The sequence below is a fragment of the Phascolarctos cinereus genome, unplaced genomic scaffold (genome assembly GCF_003287225.1).
Source record: "Phascolarctos cinereus isolate Bilbo 61053 unplaced genomic scaffold, phaCin_HiC Scaffold_726;HRSCAF=1367, whole genome shotgun sequence".
Lineage (NCBI taxonomy): Eukaryota > Metazoa > Chordata > Mammalia > Diprotodontia > Phascolarctidae > Phascolarctos > Phascolarctos cinereus.
Window position 1 is genome coordinate 45,309,334 of NW_027556098.1, and position 19,753 is coordinate 45,329,086.

At 36.2% G+C, this 19,753-nt stretch overlaps 1 protein-coding gene across 3 annotated transcripts in view; it reads left to right on the forward strand.

The window, feature by feature from the left end:
* Positions 1-19,753, forward strand: part of GABPA (GA binding protein transcription factor subunit alpha) — a 64,477-nt gene that overhangs the window by 17,577 nt on the left and 27,147 nt on the right. For all 3 annotated transcript variants that reach the window (XM_020995873.2, XM_020995874.2, XM_020995872.2), the window contains one exon: positions 15,016-15,100. In XM_020995873.2, coding sequence (XP_020851532.2) covers positions 15,016-15,100 — 85 coding nt within the window. The remainder of the gene's footprint in view (positions 1-15,015; positions 15,101-19,753) is intronic.

Genomic DNA, 19,753 nt, shown 5'->3' on the forward strand with positions numbered 1-19,753 from the left:
ACAAATAAGTGTCTACAACAGAATTTGGACTCAGACCTTCCTGACTCTTAAGACCAGGAATCAATAAGTTAGAAGCAGTATGGTCTAGTGGATAGACAGCTGACCTTATAGTCCAGAAGATTTGGGTTAAAATCTTGACCCTTACTATACTTCCTCAGCAATCCTGGGCAAGTCACTTAATTTCTCAGTGCTCAAAGCAACCCTCTAATCCTAAATTGAGTAGCTGGCTCAATCAAAAAAAAAAAAGAAGAAAGAAAGGAAGATCTGGTATGTGTAAACAGAAAATTTGAGTCATTGAAGGAGTGACCACAGAAAAAGAATGAAACTGACTGTCTTTGCATAATTGTAAGAGAATCTTAATAAAATGGTGGATTGGGAATAGATTTGTTATGGTTGAAAGACTAAAGTGGCAGAACAAGAAAAGAAAATCAGAAATCAAAACAACTGGAACAAAATTTGAAAACTCTACGAAGGGTAACGGAACTAGATAGAACTGAGAGACTCTTAAATTTATTGTTCTCTTAAGAAAAAAACATGAATAAAGAGGGGAAGAACCATAGATTTTGAGCTGGAAGGGACCCTAGAGATTATCTAATCCAGCAGTTTTCAAACTTTTGGGTCTCTGGTCCTCTTTACACTTTTTTTTTGGTGAATTTTTTGTTTATTTTAAACAAATACAAAATGAGAAAAGAAAAAAAGTCCATGTGCACAGTAGAACACAGGAGAAGATTCAGTATAGAACAATAAATTTCCATTTCAAGAAAACCTATGTAATAAATATAACACATTGTTTTCAAAGCTACTTAGCATTCTGTTGCTTTCTTCTAGGTTTTCTTTTGTTCTCTACTGTGAGCTTTTTGCTTTATTTTTTCCCTCCCTCTCTTTATACTTTTAATAATTATTCAGACCCTCGAGAGCTTTTGTTTATTATGTATCAATATTTACCATGATAGAAATTAGAACTCATTCTTCGTGTAGTCTGTTTCGATAAGTGGTTTTGTTTGAAGTATATGAAGAAAATGCAGCCTCACACAGATAAGTAGATGGAATAATGAGGAGCATTTTAATAGCTCTTTCTGATGATTTTGTATATTTTTCTTTGATACTATACCAGAACTCAACAAGTGGTAGTTTTTTAAGGGCATTTGCAATGTGGAATCTAAAACCACATCAGTAAACTTTTTGTATTGTTATCTGTTGGTCTGTCTTGCATTTTGAATGTATCTTTTCCCCATTCATGATTTTGTAACCTTACACATTAGTTATTTGGAAAATAGTGCTTTGGTGAGCTATCCACATCTTTAAAATGTTGTCACATTTTATAATATAATATCAAAAAAATCTTATTGAATAATATCTAACCCATCAGAAAAATCCTTAAATATGAAAAAACTGATGGTAGATAAACATTCTCCAAAATTCTGATTTTTGCTTACAAGATCTCATTTTGTCATTGGCAACAAATACTGTCATTTGTTTTCCTTGCAATAAAAGGCTCACTTGGTTCGTTTTTGAGAATATGTCTTCCAGATAGCCAAGTCTGAATAACTATAGGTTATCATTTTTTTCCAAGTAAAAATGGTGAAAAAAGGTGAAAAAAGTTCAACTCTCAACTCAAATGGTCGCACAAATGCTTTTCCTCAAGACAACCATTGTTTTTAGGTATGCAGCTATAAGTGTTCCCATTTGGTCACACAAAATATTAAAAAGACATGTACTCAAGGGTTAACAGTTAATAAAATTAACAATTTTTGTTGCTTCATCTGGGACATTCTTAAGTGAAACTGACTAATTGCAAGTTCATGGTAGTGAAGAATACAGTGATTTGTAGTATAGTTTGTTGCTCCTGCCTTCATTTATGCAAAGGTGCCAGCAGTTTTACCCACCACTGTTTTTCTACCATCAGTACAATTAAAAATCAACATAGTTATTCAAGATAAACCATGAAATTTCAAACAAGTTATTCAGCACCTTAAATATCCCCCTTATTCCTTCCATTCTTCCCACCACCTTTTATTTGCTGCCGAGTATTTATATAAAAGAAGGTCTCCTATGATTAATTAGTGCTGAAACTGGATGAATACAAGCAAATCACCAAGACCAGCAGTGCCTGTAGATTAGTCCATTTGTAAGAATAATTTTGCAGATGAAATTATTAGTCTTCATGTTTGCAGTTGGTCATGTAGCCTCTGGAAAAGTCCACTGTACCCTTGTGAAAGAATAAGTGTGACAAAGGCAAATAATATATTGGTATAATTGTTAAAATAGTTTTTATCTCACAATCCCCTCAAAGGTTTTTAGGAACCCCCCAGGTGTGCCTAGGCCTCACTTTGAGAACCATTAATCTAATCCAATCCTCTCTGAGATAAGAGGTCATTTGTCTAAAAGTCACACATCTGATAACAAATAGAGGCAGTATTCAAATCCAGGCTCTCTGGCTTCCAATCATGCTCTTATAACACCATACCATGCCCTGTTTCAGGAAGTCATGCAGGAATATATCTTTGAGTTGTTGCCAGCAAGGTCCAAAATTCTGATTGACAAGACTCCACAGATGACCAGCAGAATTGAATCCTAAATTCAGAAATAAAATCCTAAATTAATCCAGACATACTTTTGTCAAAGTCGAAAATTTCAGTGATGGAGAATGAGGATCCAAACATCCAGGATAAAACATCACATGAAAAAAATAAAGTCTAACTGTAATCCAGGACATTTCTAATTTCTATTTCTAATCCAGGAAATGAAATGGCAAAAGAGCTGGAATGTGATAATAATCAAGGGAATCGGGCTTTGTCTCAAGGTTACCTATCTCACAAAATTGAGCATATCTTTTCTTTTTTAAAACTTTTAATTGATACCTCTTGTTTCTACATCACATTAATTCATGAAAATAAATCTTTCACTATCCTACCAAGAGTTATCCCTTGTAAAAAGATTTAAAAAGAAGAAAGCAGTTCAGCCAAACTCACATTAACCTCATCTGATTGTGCATGAAATATTCCACACCATAGTCTACCACCTCTGCAATGAAAAAAGAGAGGTTGCATTTTCTAACCTCTTCTCCAGGTTATTATGCTTACAGTGTTCAGTTTCTTTTTATTGTTCTTTACATTTGTGTTGTAGTCATTGTGCATATTTTTCCTAGTTTTATTTATTTATTTATTTATTTGTGGTGTTTTGTGTGCTTGTTTTTATGCTTTTTGGTGAGGTAGTCAGGGTTAAGTGACTTGCCCAGGGTCACACAGCTAGTAAGTGTCAAATGTCTGAGTCTGGATTTGAACTCAGGTCCTCCTGACTCCAAGGCCAGAGCTCTATCCACTGCACCACCTAGCTCCCCCTAGTTCTATTTATTTCATTCTTCCTCAGTTCATAAAACTTAGGAGTACTTTTAGAGGCCATCTCTAAAAGAATGGTGTCCCTACTCAATTCTTTTACTTAACCTTTTAGAAAAGAAAATAACAGTCCTTTTTATGATCTAGGCACACTTGTCAAACTTGGAAATTTCGGTGATAGAGGATGAAGATCCAAACTTCTAGCAGCTAGGTAGCTCAGTGTACAGGAAGACCCGAGTCCACATTCTGCCTCATGTGTTAGGCAAGTCACAACCTTTCTCATTTTCCATTTCCTCATGTGGAAATTAGACATAATAGTACCTATCTCACAAAGTTGTTGTGAGGACCAGATGAGCTTAACATACATATAAAGGATTTTGCAAACCTAAAACATTTTACAAATGCAAGCTATTTTCTCTTATCTAGTTCAGCCCTCCAACCCACTCCCCCATTTTATAGCTGAGGAAACTCAGGCCCAGGGAGGTTGTGACTTAGCCTAGGTCACATTGATGGGTTTTCATATTATCCTGTGGTATTCATATATTAGGAAATTCTTGTGGCATAGTAATTCCATTACATTCACATACTGTACTTGATTTCCAGTAAAGTACCTACTATGTGCCAATTATTATGACATGCAAATCCTTGATAGAGAAAATACCTGCAAACTTCTGTATTTTTAAAGCATAATTCCAAATTTCCAGAATGTTAGGATCAAATTAAAAAATCCATGAGAAGTGTGCTGATGTGCTTATCTTCAACCTCCCAGTTTTTGTCAGTTCTGACATTTGCTGGGAATGAGATAAAAACTGAGTTGATTTAATTAGAATTTTGAGCATATCTCCTCAAGAGAAAATATTTTTTCTGAAAACCAAATAAGATTATTTTAGAAATCCATACAAAATAAACAAAGTACGGTTTGTGCAGTAAATAAGCAATCAACCACAAAACTGAACCTTAACACAAGGTAAGACAACTTTACAATAATAGATGAAAATGTTGACTAAAATTATTTATAGTTTGCTTTGAACAGAAAGACCATTGTTTCTTTCATACTCAGTTAAATACATGCATTTTAGTTGATTGATTTTGCAGGAGAATCTTAAAGGATACAATAACTATGGCTGCTTTTAACAAATACTTAAGATTCCCATGGAAGGGGAATGGAAAGAAACAAAAAATATTGAGATGAGAGGATATTTACATAGGAGAGAGATATAGTGTGAACTATAGGTTTCACAGATGAAAGTCAAGCAGATATGGACATGAAAGGAAAAGAGTGACATGGGCAATCCTAACACAACACTCCTATTTGGGGCTAGAAAGGAATATAGAACTATTTGTGCATAGGTACATTAACAGAGACAGAATTTGAAACTAGTGAAGTAAAATAAATTGTTCTCCATGTTGATAAAATGTTATAATATAGGCTTGGCTGTGAAGAAACACCTTAACATTCTAACCCTGGGTGTAAACAGATACAAATCCTCTATTAAACTGAAAAGAGTTACAAAATGAATTTAAAGAAAACCAACCCTGCAGTATATTTTCCCACTGGATACAACAAAGCCATTAGGGTACATACAGATTGAACATGAGACATTGCAATGCAATATAGTTGAGCCAGTTCCAACAAATCAGGAGTTGCAGTCATGATAATGGATTAAGTTGAATTCAAAATAATAAGCATTATTAGACAAACAGGGCAAGTATATCTTTTAAAAATACTAACAGTTTTAGTATTAAATGTATACACATCAAGTTCCATAATAACTATTTAAAGGAAGAATTACCTGAAATGTAAAAGGCAATAATAGGAAGTAACAATTTGACGAGCCAAAAATAAAGCTACAGAATTCTGAAAAAGTGATAGCGAGAGCTTTCAGTATGAATATTGGGCTATGTGCATGCATATTATTCATGTTAGGGAAATTTTGAATACATCTTTTGTAGACCTTTGCCCAATAAAATAATTATGACTGAAGAAAATCTAAAAAGATGCAGATCTAAAGTGATGCTACAAGAAAATTGGTGTGTAATTGGTCATAGATCAAGACATGAAAATAGTTTTTGAAAGTAAAGGTAACAATCCACATTTCAATTTATGGGATGCATCTAAAACTGTCATCAAGCAAATTTATATCCCTAACAAATTAATGAAAGAGACATTGAGTTGAGCTTGTCTTTTTTAAAAATTAGAAAATTAGTAAACTTAAACCAAGGGAAAAAAAATAATATAAATATTAGCCATGAAATAATCAAACATTGGTTAAAAAAAATAAAGACCAGTAAAGTAGCAAAATGTTTGCTAGCTTTAGATTTTTTTTAAATGTGAGAGCAAAACTGCCAAAATGCAAAGGGAAAAAGAAGGTATAAAAATCAATGGAAAGGAGATAGAATAAATTATCAGAAACTATTATATTTACATTAACAAAATGAACATTTGAATGAAATACTTCTAGAAATCTGTGAAATACTGTCAGAACAAAAAAAAAAAAGATGATCCAAATGAAGCCATTAAAAATATTGGGCTATAAACCATTATCCATCAAAACAATAACAAAATACCATAGTATCAGATTCATGAGGAATTTTTTGTTCCCTCCTTTTTGGATATTCTTTTAATGAATCTTAAATTTTAATTTTCTTTTTTGGCTTTTATACCATGTTATCTACCTGTATTGTGCTTTTGTTCCATTAAAACCATAAAATCTTTTCAGACAAACTACTGTATGGCCATCCCCCTCCCCCACTCATTTTGTACTTTTGAACTCAGGTCTTCCTGACTCCAAGGCCAGAGCTCTATCCACTGCTGCACCTAGCTGCCCCTTATCCCAGTTAAATTTAATGCTGTTAAATTAAGTTCTGTCTTGTTAAGTTCTTTTTGAATTCTGACTTTGTGAATCATTTATTCTTTTCAGCTCTGTCTCCCCTATGAATTTAATAAATATCCATAAAACAAAAAATTAACAGCATTAGACTAAGCAAACATCCTAGGGCAGTATATTAGAGACCTCCTACCCAAAGGACTTTATTTTGTTTGGTTTGGTTTTTCAGACTTCCCTTTCTGGCCCAGGAACAGCAGCTATTCAATAGTCCTGACCTTGCTACTCATCTGCATAAGAACTTTTACCTACTGTTTCTGTCCTGAGACAATTCAGCTTTTCTTGGGAAACCTGGTAGCCCCTCTGCTCTCAGGGGTTCACCATTATTGGTGCCACCTTCAGTGTGGACACCCTATTGCTTAGGCTAATGCAGCTCAGACCTAACCTCAGGCAGTCCACAAGCCTCCTAGATATTAGGGATTACTGGTATATACACCACCATACCCAGCTCAGTTGTCTTTGAACCTCTTATCAATTTGGAATCAGCCATTCAGTTGCCTCAGAATACATCCAACTTTATTGGAGTTTATTCGATATCTAGATTTTTTTCCACAACATTTAACAGGAAGACATAAAAGTGATAATGGGTTAAGAAAGCAGAACAAAAAGAAAAACACAAAGCCATACGCATTACAATGATACAAATAGATTCAGGCAACATTTTGCAGCAATAGAACTGATGTTAAGTACTTAGGAATATACTGTTATTACCTTGTTAAACAAAGTTAGTGCATACAGTTTTCATTTCTTTAGAAACCATTAAATAACAGAGACTAAGGTTACATGTGGAATCCTTTCCATTCTTTTTGTGCTGTTTTAGATTTCTTCACGTGTATGTGCTTTGTGTTCATTTTAAAGATGAACATAAAATATCCATGTTCTTAAATATTTGTAATTGTAACTTCAAGGGCTGTCTTGAGGTTTTCTTTTTAAATGCCCCTTTTCTAGTTTTATAGAGATTAAAATAATAAATAAGCACTATAGCCTAGAAATACTTGTGAGCAAAGAATATGTTCTGGTAATGATGATCTAGAATGTATGAAAAAAGTTAGTGTCCATCTAATACCGAAGCTTGTTTTTATTCTTTAAATGGTAAAATGCCCCTCCTTTCCCTTTACCCCTCCCAAAAAAAGAAACAATCCAAATGCTGCTTTATTACTAGGAAATCGGGGGCACATCAGATAGGAATATGAGGTATCTGACAGTGAGAAAGCCTTGAACTAGAAGTAAGAGAACTTGGTTTCTAACTGACTTCGTTTAACTGACTTTGGTCTTTCATTCAACTGTGATCTTGGGGTAGGCACTACACTACTTCTCTGGACCTCTCTTTAATTTCCTTATCTCTGTAAAAAGAAAGACTTGAATTAGACAAATATCCAAGGTTGCTTTCTTTACATAGAATTCTGTTTCTGTGATTCCATATTAAAATCTGACATCATTAACAAGGATACTCATGTAATTCTGAATACCTCTGTTGCATAAGCAACATAATAGAGTTCTAGGAATAAGATGGCACTTGCAGAGTTCAGAATTAAATCACTTTTTCTGTGACCAATTTTAATTTTATTCCAATATAACAAACATTTATTATTCACTTATGATGTGCAAGGCATTATGATAAGTGCTAGGGACACAAAGACAAAACAAAAACAATCCCTGCCCTCAAGAAACTTATTTGAAGAAGGCGGGAGAGGCACATCCAGACACAATACAACATATAAACTAGTAATCGTATACATTATTATTTGAGATTAATTTACAATTAGGGAGAGCAGAAAAGCTTTCCCAGTAGGAGGTGACACCTGAATTGATCATTAAAAGGAGCCAGGGATTCTAAGAAGCAGAAATGAGTGTGTTTTAGTCAAGGAAGCTAGCCCATAAAAAGGTACAAAGGCGTTGGGGAACAAGTTAGCCAGTGGGACAGGTGCTGAAATACATTTCTTTCCTTTAAATAGTGATGTACTGTGACAGGTACAGAATGTTGCATGTGTTGCCAGAATTGATCTGTATGTCAATTGCTTTTGCTTTGCCATTTTCCCTTGTTATAAATATGGATTTATGGTGAGGGGGAGGCAGATATTTGGAAGTGATGGTGTAAAAAACCAAAAGCATCAATAAAACCAAAAAACAGATATCCTGCCTAATAACAGTCAGATCTGGCTATTTCTCTTGAAAATAAGTCCTGCCAGTTTAAACATGGAAACTGAGCCTGGTTCTAGAAAAAATTTGCACAAAAACTAGTATTTTGTTCTGCCCTGTTCCATTATTGCATTTTACCTATTTAGTTCATGTCCTTGGATTCAAGTGCACAATGCCTTTGGAAATTCACATTTCCAGATTTGTGCTCTGTGGAATGCAGGTGTACTTCTGTAGCCTGTTTGCCCCAAAGACAGACCTTGCCCAGGTTTTTGAGAATTCAAAAGTACAGACATTCATATCATGCAACTTCAAATGGATGTCACCTAATGATTCCTAGATACTAAGAAACCCTTTACTCATGTTAGTTACAGGAGTACAATGCCAGACTGATATTCCATTTTTATGTAACCAGAAGAGAAGAAATGGAAGTAAAATATCTGATCCACCTGCTTTCAGTGAGGCTACCTTTCTTTTCCTTCTTTTCCCCCCTCATCTACTGCAAAACTTACTTTGCTTCAGCAAATAACTAGTTACACAAAATTCAGTTCAACAGATCTTTATTATAAATACATACTTTGTGCAAGGCACTGTGTTAGGTATTGGGATACATTTTTTTTTTTAAAATCCAGATTCTCAAGGACTTTATGTTCTTTTGGGAGGATGTATCATGTAGATGAGTAAATACAAGGTAACCTGAGGCAGAAGAGAGCAAACAGTTAGGGGAGTTGGGTAAGGCTGTATAGTTGAGGTAGCACCTGAGCTGAGACTCTAAAGAAGATAAAGCTTCTGATAGAGGTGAGGAGGGATTGCATTCCAAGTTTGAGAAATGCCCTATGCAGAGGGCAAAGAAATAGGAGATACAATTCTGGAGACTAGCTCATGATCCATTTTGACTGAAATGTCAAAGGGAAGTAATATGAAATGTCTGTTAAGGTAAGTGGGAGACAGATTATGGAAGACTAAGTGCCACACTGAGGTGGTTGTAGAGGTTTTTTTGATTTTTAAGAGACTGGACACTTTATAAAAGTGCTATCATCATACCTCTGCATTAAGAATTTTTTAAAAATAAGATTTACTGTGTTATTGCATCATTTTTGTTTCTTGTTCTTTCCTTTGATACTGTCACCACTCTAGTCCAGGTCCTCATCACCTCAGACCTACCCTATTGCAGTAACCTGCTGGTTGGTCTCCCTGCTACAAGTTTCTCCCCAGTCTAGTCCATCCTCCACTCTGCTGTCAAAGTGATCTTCGTAAAGGCCAGGTTTGACCATATCAGCCTCTTAATTCAGGCAACTCTAATAGTTCCTTATTACCTCTAGGATCAGAAATTCTCAGTTTGTTATTTAAAGCCCTTCATAACCCAGCCCGCCTCTTACCTTTCCAGTCTTTTACCTTACTCAAATCCATTATTCTCCAGTCCAGTGACATTGGCCTCCTTTCTATCCCTTGCACAAGACATTCCATCTCCTGACTGTGGGTATTTTTCCTGCCTGGAATTTTCTCTCTCATCTCTATCGATTGGCCTCCCTGGCTTCAAGTCCTAACTAAAACCTGATCTTCTACAAAAAGCCATTTGCAGTCGCCCTTAATGCTAGTGCCTTCCCTCTGCTGATGATCTCTGATTTATCTTATACATATCTTGTTTGGGGAAGGGAAGGGGATAGACGTTTATATAGCACCCATTATGTGCCAAGCACTGTGCTAAGTACTTTTACAAATATTATTTCATTTGATCCTCACAACAACACTGTGAAGTGGGTGCTGTTGTTGTTCCCATTTCATAGTTGAAGAAACTGAGGCAAACAGATTAAGTGACTTTCCCAGGGCCACACAGCTAGTTAAGTGTCTAAGGGTAAATTTGAACTCCTGATTCCAGACCCAGTGCACTATTGCACTACCAGCTCTCTACGTAGTTGGCTGTACCTTTGTATGTAGTTGTTTGCATGTTGTCTCCCTCATTAAACTGTGAGCTCCTTGAGCACAGGGACTTTTGGGGGTGGGGAAGGTTACTCTATATCCCTGGTGCTTAGCACAGACCTTGGTACATAGTAGGTGCTTAATCAGTGCTTGTTGACTGATTTATTTCACAGTCATTGCTACATTGAGTGTCCCCTTCTCTTGCCCAGGAATTTACCTAATCAATTTATAGAGCAAAAAACAACAGTACCCACGTATGACAATGTATACAGCATTAGTCCTCTGTAGTCCTCACTACCAGAAAGGGGAAAGGGTCGTGTTTTATTATCTACTCTGTGGGACTATGATTAGTCTATTCCAATTAGAGTTAAGGATTTTTTTTTATGTATATAGGAAATAGCTCAAAGAAAGGGAGAGACTAGGATAAGCAAAACCAATTTAGAGGCTATTTCAGTAGTTCTTGTATGGTAAGGACACTTCAATTAGGGTAATAACTTAGTGAATTGAGAGAAGGGAGCGGATACAAAAAATGGGAAGAGAGAATCAACAGGACTTATTAGCTGCTTGGATAGATGTAGTATTGAGGAGAGCAAATAGTCTCTGCCTTCAACAGAAATAAGTATATTTGCAGAAGGGAAAGACTTAAAATAATGCATTCTACATTACAGTTGTAGGTTTTGAAAGACCTATGGGATATCCAGGGTTGACTGGGTCAAATAAAGGTGTTTTTATTTCTTTTTTTTTGGTGTTTTTTTCTTAATGGGAATTACCTGGGCATATTTGTGGTCAGTGGGGAAGCCAGTATAAAGAGAGAAGAGGGAGAAATCACTATAATATGTGATGATTGTTGTGTTGGAAAATATGATTAGACCACAACCACAGCATTACCCTCATTACCAGTAAGATGATGAATAACTATTACTCAGTAACATAAAAGCAGAATTTTGTTTGTGATGTCTAAAAATACTGATCTACATTATTGGCTTGCTCTTGTATTAAATAAAATCATTGTTAAAAGATTTCATAAAAGAAAAATGTTATTTCTGAAGATTGTACTCTTACAAAAAATTTAAATTCATTGTTAATTAATTGCTACTGATTTGCACTTAGATTTCCCATTTTTGTAGAGGCAGGCTTTGACCTTGAAAATTTGTTTGCCAAATGTGAATAAATCTAATGCAAATTTGCCAACTCAAAGGTAAAACAACAAAAAGACCATGTTTCGCTAAAAAGGTATTTATAGCATCATCTAGTGCAGTCCACATAACCTATAGCCTGCCAAAGGATTTTGGGCAGCCTGTGAAAAATGTAGAGGAAATCCTTTGGTGAGCCACAGGTTGTGTAGGCCTGATCTAGTGTATAAAGTACAGAAACCTTTTAACATCATTGGCGGTTTGAGGTGATCCATAAAAACAGATTCTCAAAGAATTTTTAAAAGGTTTTCAGAGGCCAGCTAGGCCAACCTTTCCTTGAAAAACAATCCCCTTTAAACTATACCTGACAAATGGTCATCTGACTTACAGTAAAAAGGACCCACTTCAGAAGTAGTCCATTCTACTTTTAAATAGCTCTGATCCTTAGGAAGCTTTTTGTTATTTTGAGTTGAAATCTGCTTCTTAGTAACTTTTCCCCATGACTCTTAATTATACTTTTTGGGGCTAATGTTAACAAGCATAATTCTTCTAAGTGAAAATCTTTTTAATACCCAAAGTCCGTCATCATGTTCCCCTTAAATCTTCTCTTCAAGGTAAATATTCGCAATTCCTTTACCCAGTACTCTTATGGCATGATCTCAAGGCTTTCATCATCCAAGTTGCTCTCCTCTGAATTTTAGTTTGTCCATGTCCTTCTAAAAATGTGGATCCAAGATCTAAATAAAATATCCTATATGTGATCTGCTTGGGGCAAGACTTAACTTAGGATTATTGTTTTTCTCATTTGGTATACCATGTCTTTCTTATTGTTGCCTAAGACTGCATTAGATTGTTTTGGCTAGCATCTCACCGTTGAGCTTGCACAAAGTAATACCTAAGTACTACTTAAAACTTCAACATTAATTTTTTGAATCTAAGTATAAGACTTTGCATTTACAGTCAAATAGGAGGCAACATGGTACGGTTGAAAAGGGTGTTGGACTTTGGTTCAAATCTCTGCTATGCTGCTTACTATGTGACTTTGAGGAAGTCATTTAACGTATCTGAGCCTAAGTTTCTTCATAAAATTTCATAAAAGTTTCTTGTAAAATGAGAGGTTTGAAATAGATGGACCCAGAGGTCCTTTCCAGCTCTAAATCTTTAAAAATGTGATCATTTGATCTTATTAGAGCAGAGTACAATACTACCATACTCTATAATATTGTCTTCAGTTCTGAGTGTCCTGTTGGAAATGTCTAACCTAACTAGAGGAGCACTTAAGTGAGAGGGGGAAGGAAAACTACATGATAGATGTCTTTTGGCTGCCTAGAGACAGCTTAATGGCACAGTGGATGGTGCTAGATCTAGAGTCAGGAATACTTAAATTCAAGTCTAGCCTCAGATATTTAGCTTACTATATGACTCTGGGCAAGTCACTTAACCTCTGTCTGCCTCAATTTCCTCAACTATAAAATGGTGATAATAGCATGTATCTGGACTGTGGACAAGTCACTTAACCTCTGCCTCCATTTCCTCAACTGTAAAATGGGAGAAATGATGGCTTCTACCTCACAGAGTTGTTGTGAGGATTAAATGAGATATTTGTAAAGCACTTAGCATGATAATAGGGAATATGGTAGGTGCTTAATAAATGCATATTCCTTTTTGCCTCCCACCCCCTTAATTATTTGAAGGTTTGTCATATAAATTTAACAGTTGACTCACATTCTTGCCAGAGCTGGTCCCTGGTTTGGACTGGAGAGTGCAGGAAAGGGGAGTAATTGTATATCAAAGCTGGAAGGGCAGTTGTGGGATAGGTTGTGGTTTCAGTGCTTGAAAAAAAAAGTTTGATCTTAGGGGCAATAGAGAGATGTTGGCTTTGAGTGGGAGAGTAATGTGATTAGAACAGCTGTTCTAGAAAATAATTTTAACATCTCTGGGAGAATGGATTAAAGTGGGGTGAATAGGCAAAGAAACCAAGAGGCTCTAACAGGAAGGAATTCAGAAAGAAGTACAAATAAAGGAAATTTGGTTGTCAGGTTAACTATATACTTTTAAAACTTAACAGAAGTTCAAGTTTCATATGCAGTCTTCTGTTTATATGTATTGAAATTGTTACAGTCTAAGGGTGCTGAGAATCCCGAAATTCAAGGGCAAAAGGCATGGGTCCTGCCTGGAAAGAATTCAACCACTCAGACCTTTCAATCACAGACAAGGTTTATTGTTTCGCCAATAGAAGTAGTCTGGATTTTAAGAACCAGTGCATTTGGTAGATGAGACTGACCTTTTTTATTGGGAAAAATATTTGTGGGAAGATTTGGATGGGATCAAGGAGTGGGTTGGGGTGACATGGAGGTGAACCAGTGCATTTGGTAGATGAGACTGACCTTTTTTATTGGGAAAAATATTTGTGGGAAGATTTGGATGGGATCAAGGAGTGGGTTGGGGTGACATGGAGGTAACTGTGAAGGGGTCTAGATGGGATTAAGGTTAGGAAATAGCCCAGGTAACAGAAAATAAAGGGCTGGGCTGGATCCGAGATACAATGAAGGGACAGTGGAAAGGATTATTGTGGAATAAGCTGGTGCCTCAGTGCCAGGGACTGGGCCATGTGGGAAAGTTCAGGGGCTGGGTTGAAAGTTCAAAGGGGGTGGGAGGTCCAGAGCCCATACCCCATCAGAAATGTGCATTTTTGTAAATAGTTCACTTCATAATGGAAAAAAAAATTAAGGCTGTTACCTTAATCCAGATAAGAAGTAACAAGAAATATACTCATGCAAATTATCTACCTAGAGATGATAATGAAACCCATGAGAGCTGATTAAGTCACCTAGGGAGATAATTATAAAGGGAATAGAAGAGTAAAGTATTATGGAGGAGAGGGAAATCATCAATTTCAGGTGAAAAAGAAAAGATTAAAAATACTGAGAATTGAGTAAAGGCTATTAAATTTAGCACTTTCAAGACTGGAGACAGGAGTTTTGAGTGATGAAGTTAGAACCTAGATCAGGGATGGGGAGCCTGCAGCCTGAGGCTCAGGCCTAGACCTAGATTGCAAATGGTTTGCCAAAGAGTGAGAGGGAAGGAAGTAGAAGCAATGTGGGTAGATATCTTTTTATAGCAGATGGGTTATGAGACAGATAAAGAAAGATAACTTGAGATTTTAGTGAGCAATTTTTTAGGATAGAAGAGATTTGGGTTTTCATAGGCAGCAGAAAAGAAACTATTAGATAGGGAGAACTTGATCTTGCAGCGTGGTGCAATGAGAAGAGCAATAGATTTGGAGTCACAGAAACTGAGTTTGAATCCTGGATCTACTACTTACTACCTCTCTGGGCTTCTCTGAGACCCTTTACAGCTCAAAATCTGTGATCCTAACATTTAGGATATTTAATCTTAATATTTACTCCAGCATTTAAAATATTTTTAGTTTTGCATAAAAATTGAATGCTCTCACATTTAGCTAGGTAACCTTTAAAACATAATTTTGATGTATTAAATGCCTCAGTTACTCATGGTTGTTATATTCATGTTTCTTTTATAGTAAACTGATTTGTTTTAAAGATAAAAGATTGTAACGTTTTCTTATTTTATACTTATGTTAAGCTGGATCCAGACCGAAGTTTATTTGACCAAGGAGTCAAGACTGATGGAACTGTTCAACTTAGTGTACAAGTCATTTCCTATCAAGGTTAGTATTTTAAAATTATTTTCAGCTAAAAATATTTATTAAACAACTAGTAAGTGTCAGGCATAGTCCTAATTATTAAATATTGTTGTAACTGTATCACTTGGCTATTTAGTGATTGTTTTGGAAATTAGAGGTTGTCACTAAAAGTACTTAGTGTTTTCATAGAATATGAGCTTATGTTTTAGTTTTAATAATTTATACTTACTGAATTTTGTATATGTCAGGGAAACTTAAAAAAAAAACACCTCTTGGATGGATTCATTTTCAGATAAGGAATCAGTGATGTTCTTAAAGTGCAGATCTGGCCATGTCACCCCCTTCTCAATAAACTCCAAGACTCCCTTTCACCTCTAAGATTAACTATAAAATTCTGTTTGGTGTTCAAAGCCCTTCATGACCTGCCTGGCCCCTACCTTTCCAAGTCTTTTACACCTTACATTCCTCTCCCCTGCCACATACTCTTCTGTGCAGTGACACTGGCCTCCTCAAATGTTCCTTAGATGAGGAGCTCCATCTCTAAGTTCTGGTAATTTTCACTGGATGTCTCCCATACCTAGAATCCTTTTCCTCCTCACTTCTGCCTCCTAACCTCCCTAACTTCCTTTGAGTCCCAACTAAAATCCCTTTTACAGGCAGCTTTTCTTATCTAACTTAATTCTAGTCCCATCCCTCTGTTGATTATTTCACATTTGTCCTATATGTTGCTTGACTATGCATAGTTGCTTTCATGTTGTCTCTGCCATTAGACTGCAAGCTCCTTGAAAGCAGGGACCTTTTGCCTTTCGTTGTATCCCCACTGCTTATCAGTCTCTCTGACACATAGTGTGCAATTAATATTTTTTATTGACTGACTGCTTGTTGACTGGCTAAGTAAGGTATGAGTATTTTTAATCTTAATTACTTTAGGTAATTTAGTTATTTCAGATAATTGAACAGAATTCAAAAATTATGTCGAAAACTGAGGCTTGGTTAATGAATATTAAACAATTGGTCATTATTTTTGTCTTAGTTGACAATTTTCTGGAAAATAGAGATGCTCAGTAATTCAGTCAGAAGACTAAGAACCACTGAAGACTTGATTTAATGGGATTTGAATATGTTCTAGGAAATCATAACTTTAAAATATTGCTATCTCAAATCTCTTTATCTTAGGTATTGCTGAGAAACAGACTTGGGGTCTTTATAAGTTACGTAAATGAATTTAAAAGAATTAATTGGGCAGCAAAGTTTTAACTACTTTCAAGACTGATTTTCATTATTAATTCAACGTGAGTTTATTTTTCTTACCAAAAAGTTTGCTTTATTATATTTTGATTGAAAACTGCCAACAGATACTAAATTAGGAAATAGCTGCTAAATAATGCACTATAATTTTTAGTAACTATCAAACAGGTTAAATGACTTGCCCAGGGTCACACATCTAATAAGACTCTGAGGCTGTATTTGAACGAAACACTTCCTCACTCTAGGCCCAGGACTCTATCCACTGCTCCACTAGCTGCCTTCAGTGGGGTATGGGACTACAGGAGGTAGAGGGATTTTGTAGAGTGAAAAGTCTGCTGGGGTGTGGAGGATCAAGAATACTCACAGATAGTTTTCAAAAAGCTGACACACTATTAATAACATTATGAAAAGCTGATCCAAATCATTAAGAATAACAAATATCAATTTAAACAGCATTTAAGTTTTATCCCCACACCCATGAAATTGGAAAAGATGATAAAAGATGGAACAGTCCATTTTAAAGAACCTGTGGAAGACAAGTACACTGTTGGTGGAGCTGTGAGCTAGCTATTCTGGAAAATAATTGCCAGTCTATTCACACTATTTGACCCAGTAACCTTACTTCTGGGCATCTACTCCAAGAGATCCAGGGCAAAGACAGGCCCCTGATATTACCAAAATATAAATAGTACTTTTTGTGGCACCCAAAAACATACTAGAACAAAGTATGTGTGTGCATGCACACATATGCCCTTACTTAGAGTATCATTTAGTTGCTACTCCCTAACTGCCCAGGCCCCCACTTCCGCTGTGGGGGAATGTCTCCCCCATCCTCAGAAACCCTCACTTGCTCTGTCCATCCCTGCCAGGTGTTGTCCTATATCTCTTCCCTCTTTCAAAGCTAAACTCCTTAAGGCCATCTACAATTTGTGCCTCCACTTTCTTTCCTCTCTCTGTCTTAACTTTACAAGCTTAGTCTTTAGCTTGACTCTCAACCTCATCTGAAACTATCTCTCCTGAGTTACAAATGTTCGCATAATTGCCAAATGTAATAATAGCCTTTTCTTAATATTCATCCTTGACTTCTCTGCAGCCTTGGAGACTATCACCCTCTGTTCTTCGATGCTCTTTCCTCCCTTTCCTTCTCTCCTGGTTCTTCTTCTGCCTTGTCTGTTCCTTCTTAGTTTCCTTTGCTTAATCTTCATCTAAGTCATATTTACTAACCATAAATAGACCCTAAAAGCTCTCCCTGGTCCTTCTCTTTTGCCTCTCTGCTAGCAGTTTTCAAGTTTTTAGGGGTCAGAACACTTGCACAATTACCTTAAAAAAATTAGTCAAGTCAAAGGAGCTTTTGTTTATATGGATTTTAGCTGTTGATTTTTACCATATTAGAAGTTTAAACATTTTAGTATTATAGAAATAAATTTTACCATGAGGCAAAGGGGTCTCAGGGATCCCTAGTGATCCCTGGATCACTGCTCTATACTGATTTGCTTAATTATCTCGACAGTTCCCATGGATTTAATTATTATCTTTATGCAGATGATTTCCAGATCTATTTATCCAGCCCTAAGTTCTCTTGACCTCCAGTCCTATATATCGAACTACCTTATAGACATTTCAAAAGTGAATACCCTATAAACATCTTAAAATCAACACACCCCATACTGAACTCATCTTTTTCTTAAAATTCTCCTGTCTTCTTAACTTATTTCTGTGGAAGGTGCTACCATCCTTCTAGTTACATGGGCTTCCTCGCTAGGTGTCATCCTTGACTTTTCTCTCTCACCTCCCATATCCAATCTTGTTAAGTCCTGATTCTATTTTTGCACCATCTTATATACGTCCCTTTTCTCTCCTCTGACGATGCCAGTATCCAGATTTAGGTCCTCATGACCTAATGCCTGGGCTACTGCAATAGTCATCTGGCTGATCTGACTTCCTCAAGTCTCTTCCCACTCCAATCCATCTACCACTCAGTTGTCAGAGTGAACTTCTGAAAGTACAGGTATTCAAAGGATATGAACAGGCAGTTTTCCGATGAAGAAATCAAAACAGTTTATAGTTGCATGAAAAAATGATCTAAATCCTTATTTATTAAAGCATGGGTATGACCATGTCACCTTGCTAATTAATTCCAGTAGCTCACTATTACATCCAGGATCAAATACAAAACTCTCTTTAGCTAGCACACCTTTTTATAGTCTGACCTCTTCCTACTTTTACAGTCTTCTTTCTGGTCTTCACCTTCTTCCTCCCTCCCATCCACTGTGCCATCCAGTGATACTGGCCTCCTTACTATTTTTCAGGTAACCTCCATCTCCCAGCTCCGTGCAGTATCACCAGTTGCCCCACAGTACAGTGAAGAAGCATGGAATACTCCCTTTCCTCATCTCTGCTTCCTGGCTTCTTTCATGTCCCCTCTAAAATCTTACCTTCATGAAGCCTTTCCCAGTACTTCTAATTTTTAGCCCTTTTTGATCTGTGATCTTCAATCTATGTAGATCTCTAATATATTCTGTTAGTACCTGGTTTGTACGTAGTGTTCTGCATGTTTTCTCCGTATTACACAGTCACTTACTTCCTTGTAAATAAGGACGATTGGTTGCCTTTATTTGTATCCTCAGCCTCTTTCACAATTAGGTCTTTATTATATGCTTGTCAACTTGGACTTGGGTGTTCTAATCAAGCCTGCCTTCCTTAGGCAACAGACTGTGTTCCCAGTCTTTCCTTTTTTCTTTTTTTCTTTTCCAGCACCAGAAATGTACCTCAGAGTCCTTCTAGGTGACTGACTATTCTAAATAGGGGCAGCATCCAAGATAATTTCAATAATGAAATGTTTTTTTAAACTACAAGTTTTTGAAGGTATATGTATGTTTGCCTTACAGTCTTAGAAGTGCTAAGATTGTTCATTGGTATGAAAATTTAAGTGTGTTAGGCAATGTCATATGTGAAGCATTACCATTTCACATTATAAGGGCAAGAAGTGTGACATAGGGGCAGCTAGGTAGCACAGTAGATAGAGCACCAGCCCTGGATCTAGGAGGACCTGAGTTCAAATCTGGCCTCAGACACAGAACACTTACTAGCTGTGTGATCCTGGGCAAGTCACTTAACCCCATTGCCTAGCTAAAAAAAAAAAAAAGTACGACGTAATAGTGGACAGAGAATTAGCCTTGGAGTCAAGGAAAGCCTAGGGTTTTGCTGGAACCAAATCATTCTAGTTTTTGAGATCTGATTGCTAAGTTTCCAGTGTGAGCATTTACATCTTGAAAATTGGCAAAGATTAAAACTTAGGGTTTGATTTATTGTTTTATTGATTGTCTAGATTTTAAGAAGTGGAGAAAATGTTAATGTAACAAATGTGTTAATAATGCAGATTATAAACTTAAAAGTGTTTTAAGGTGGTTTTGGAGAACCAGTTGTTAA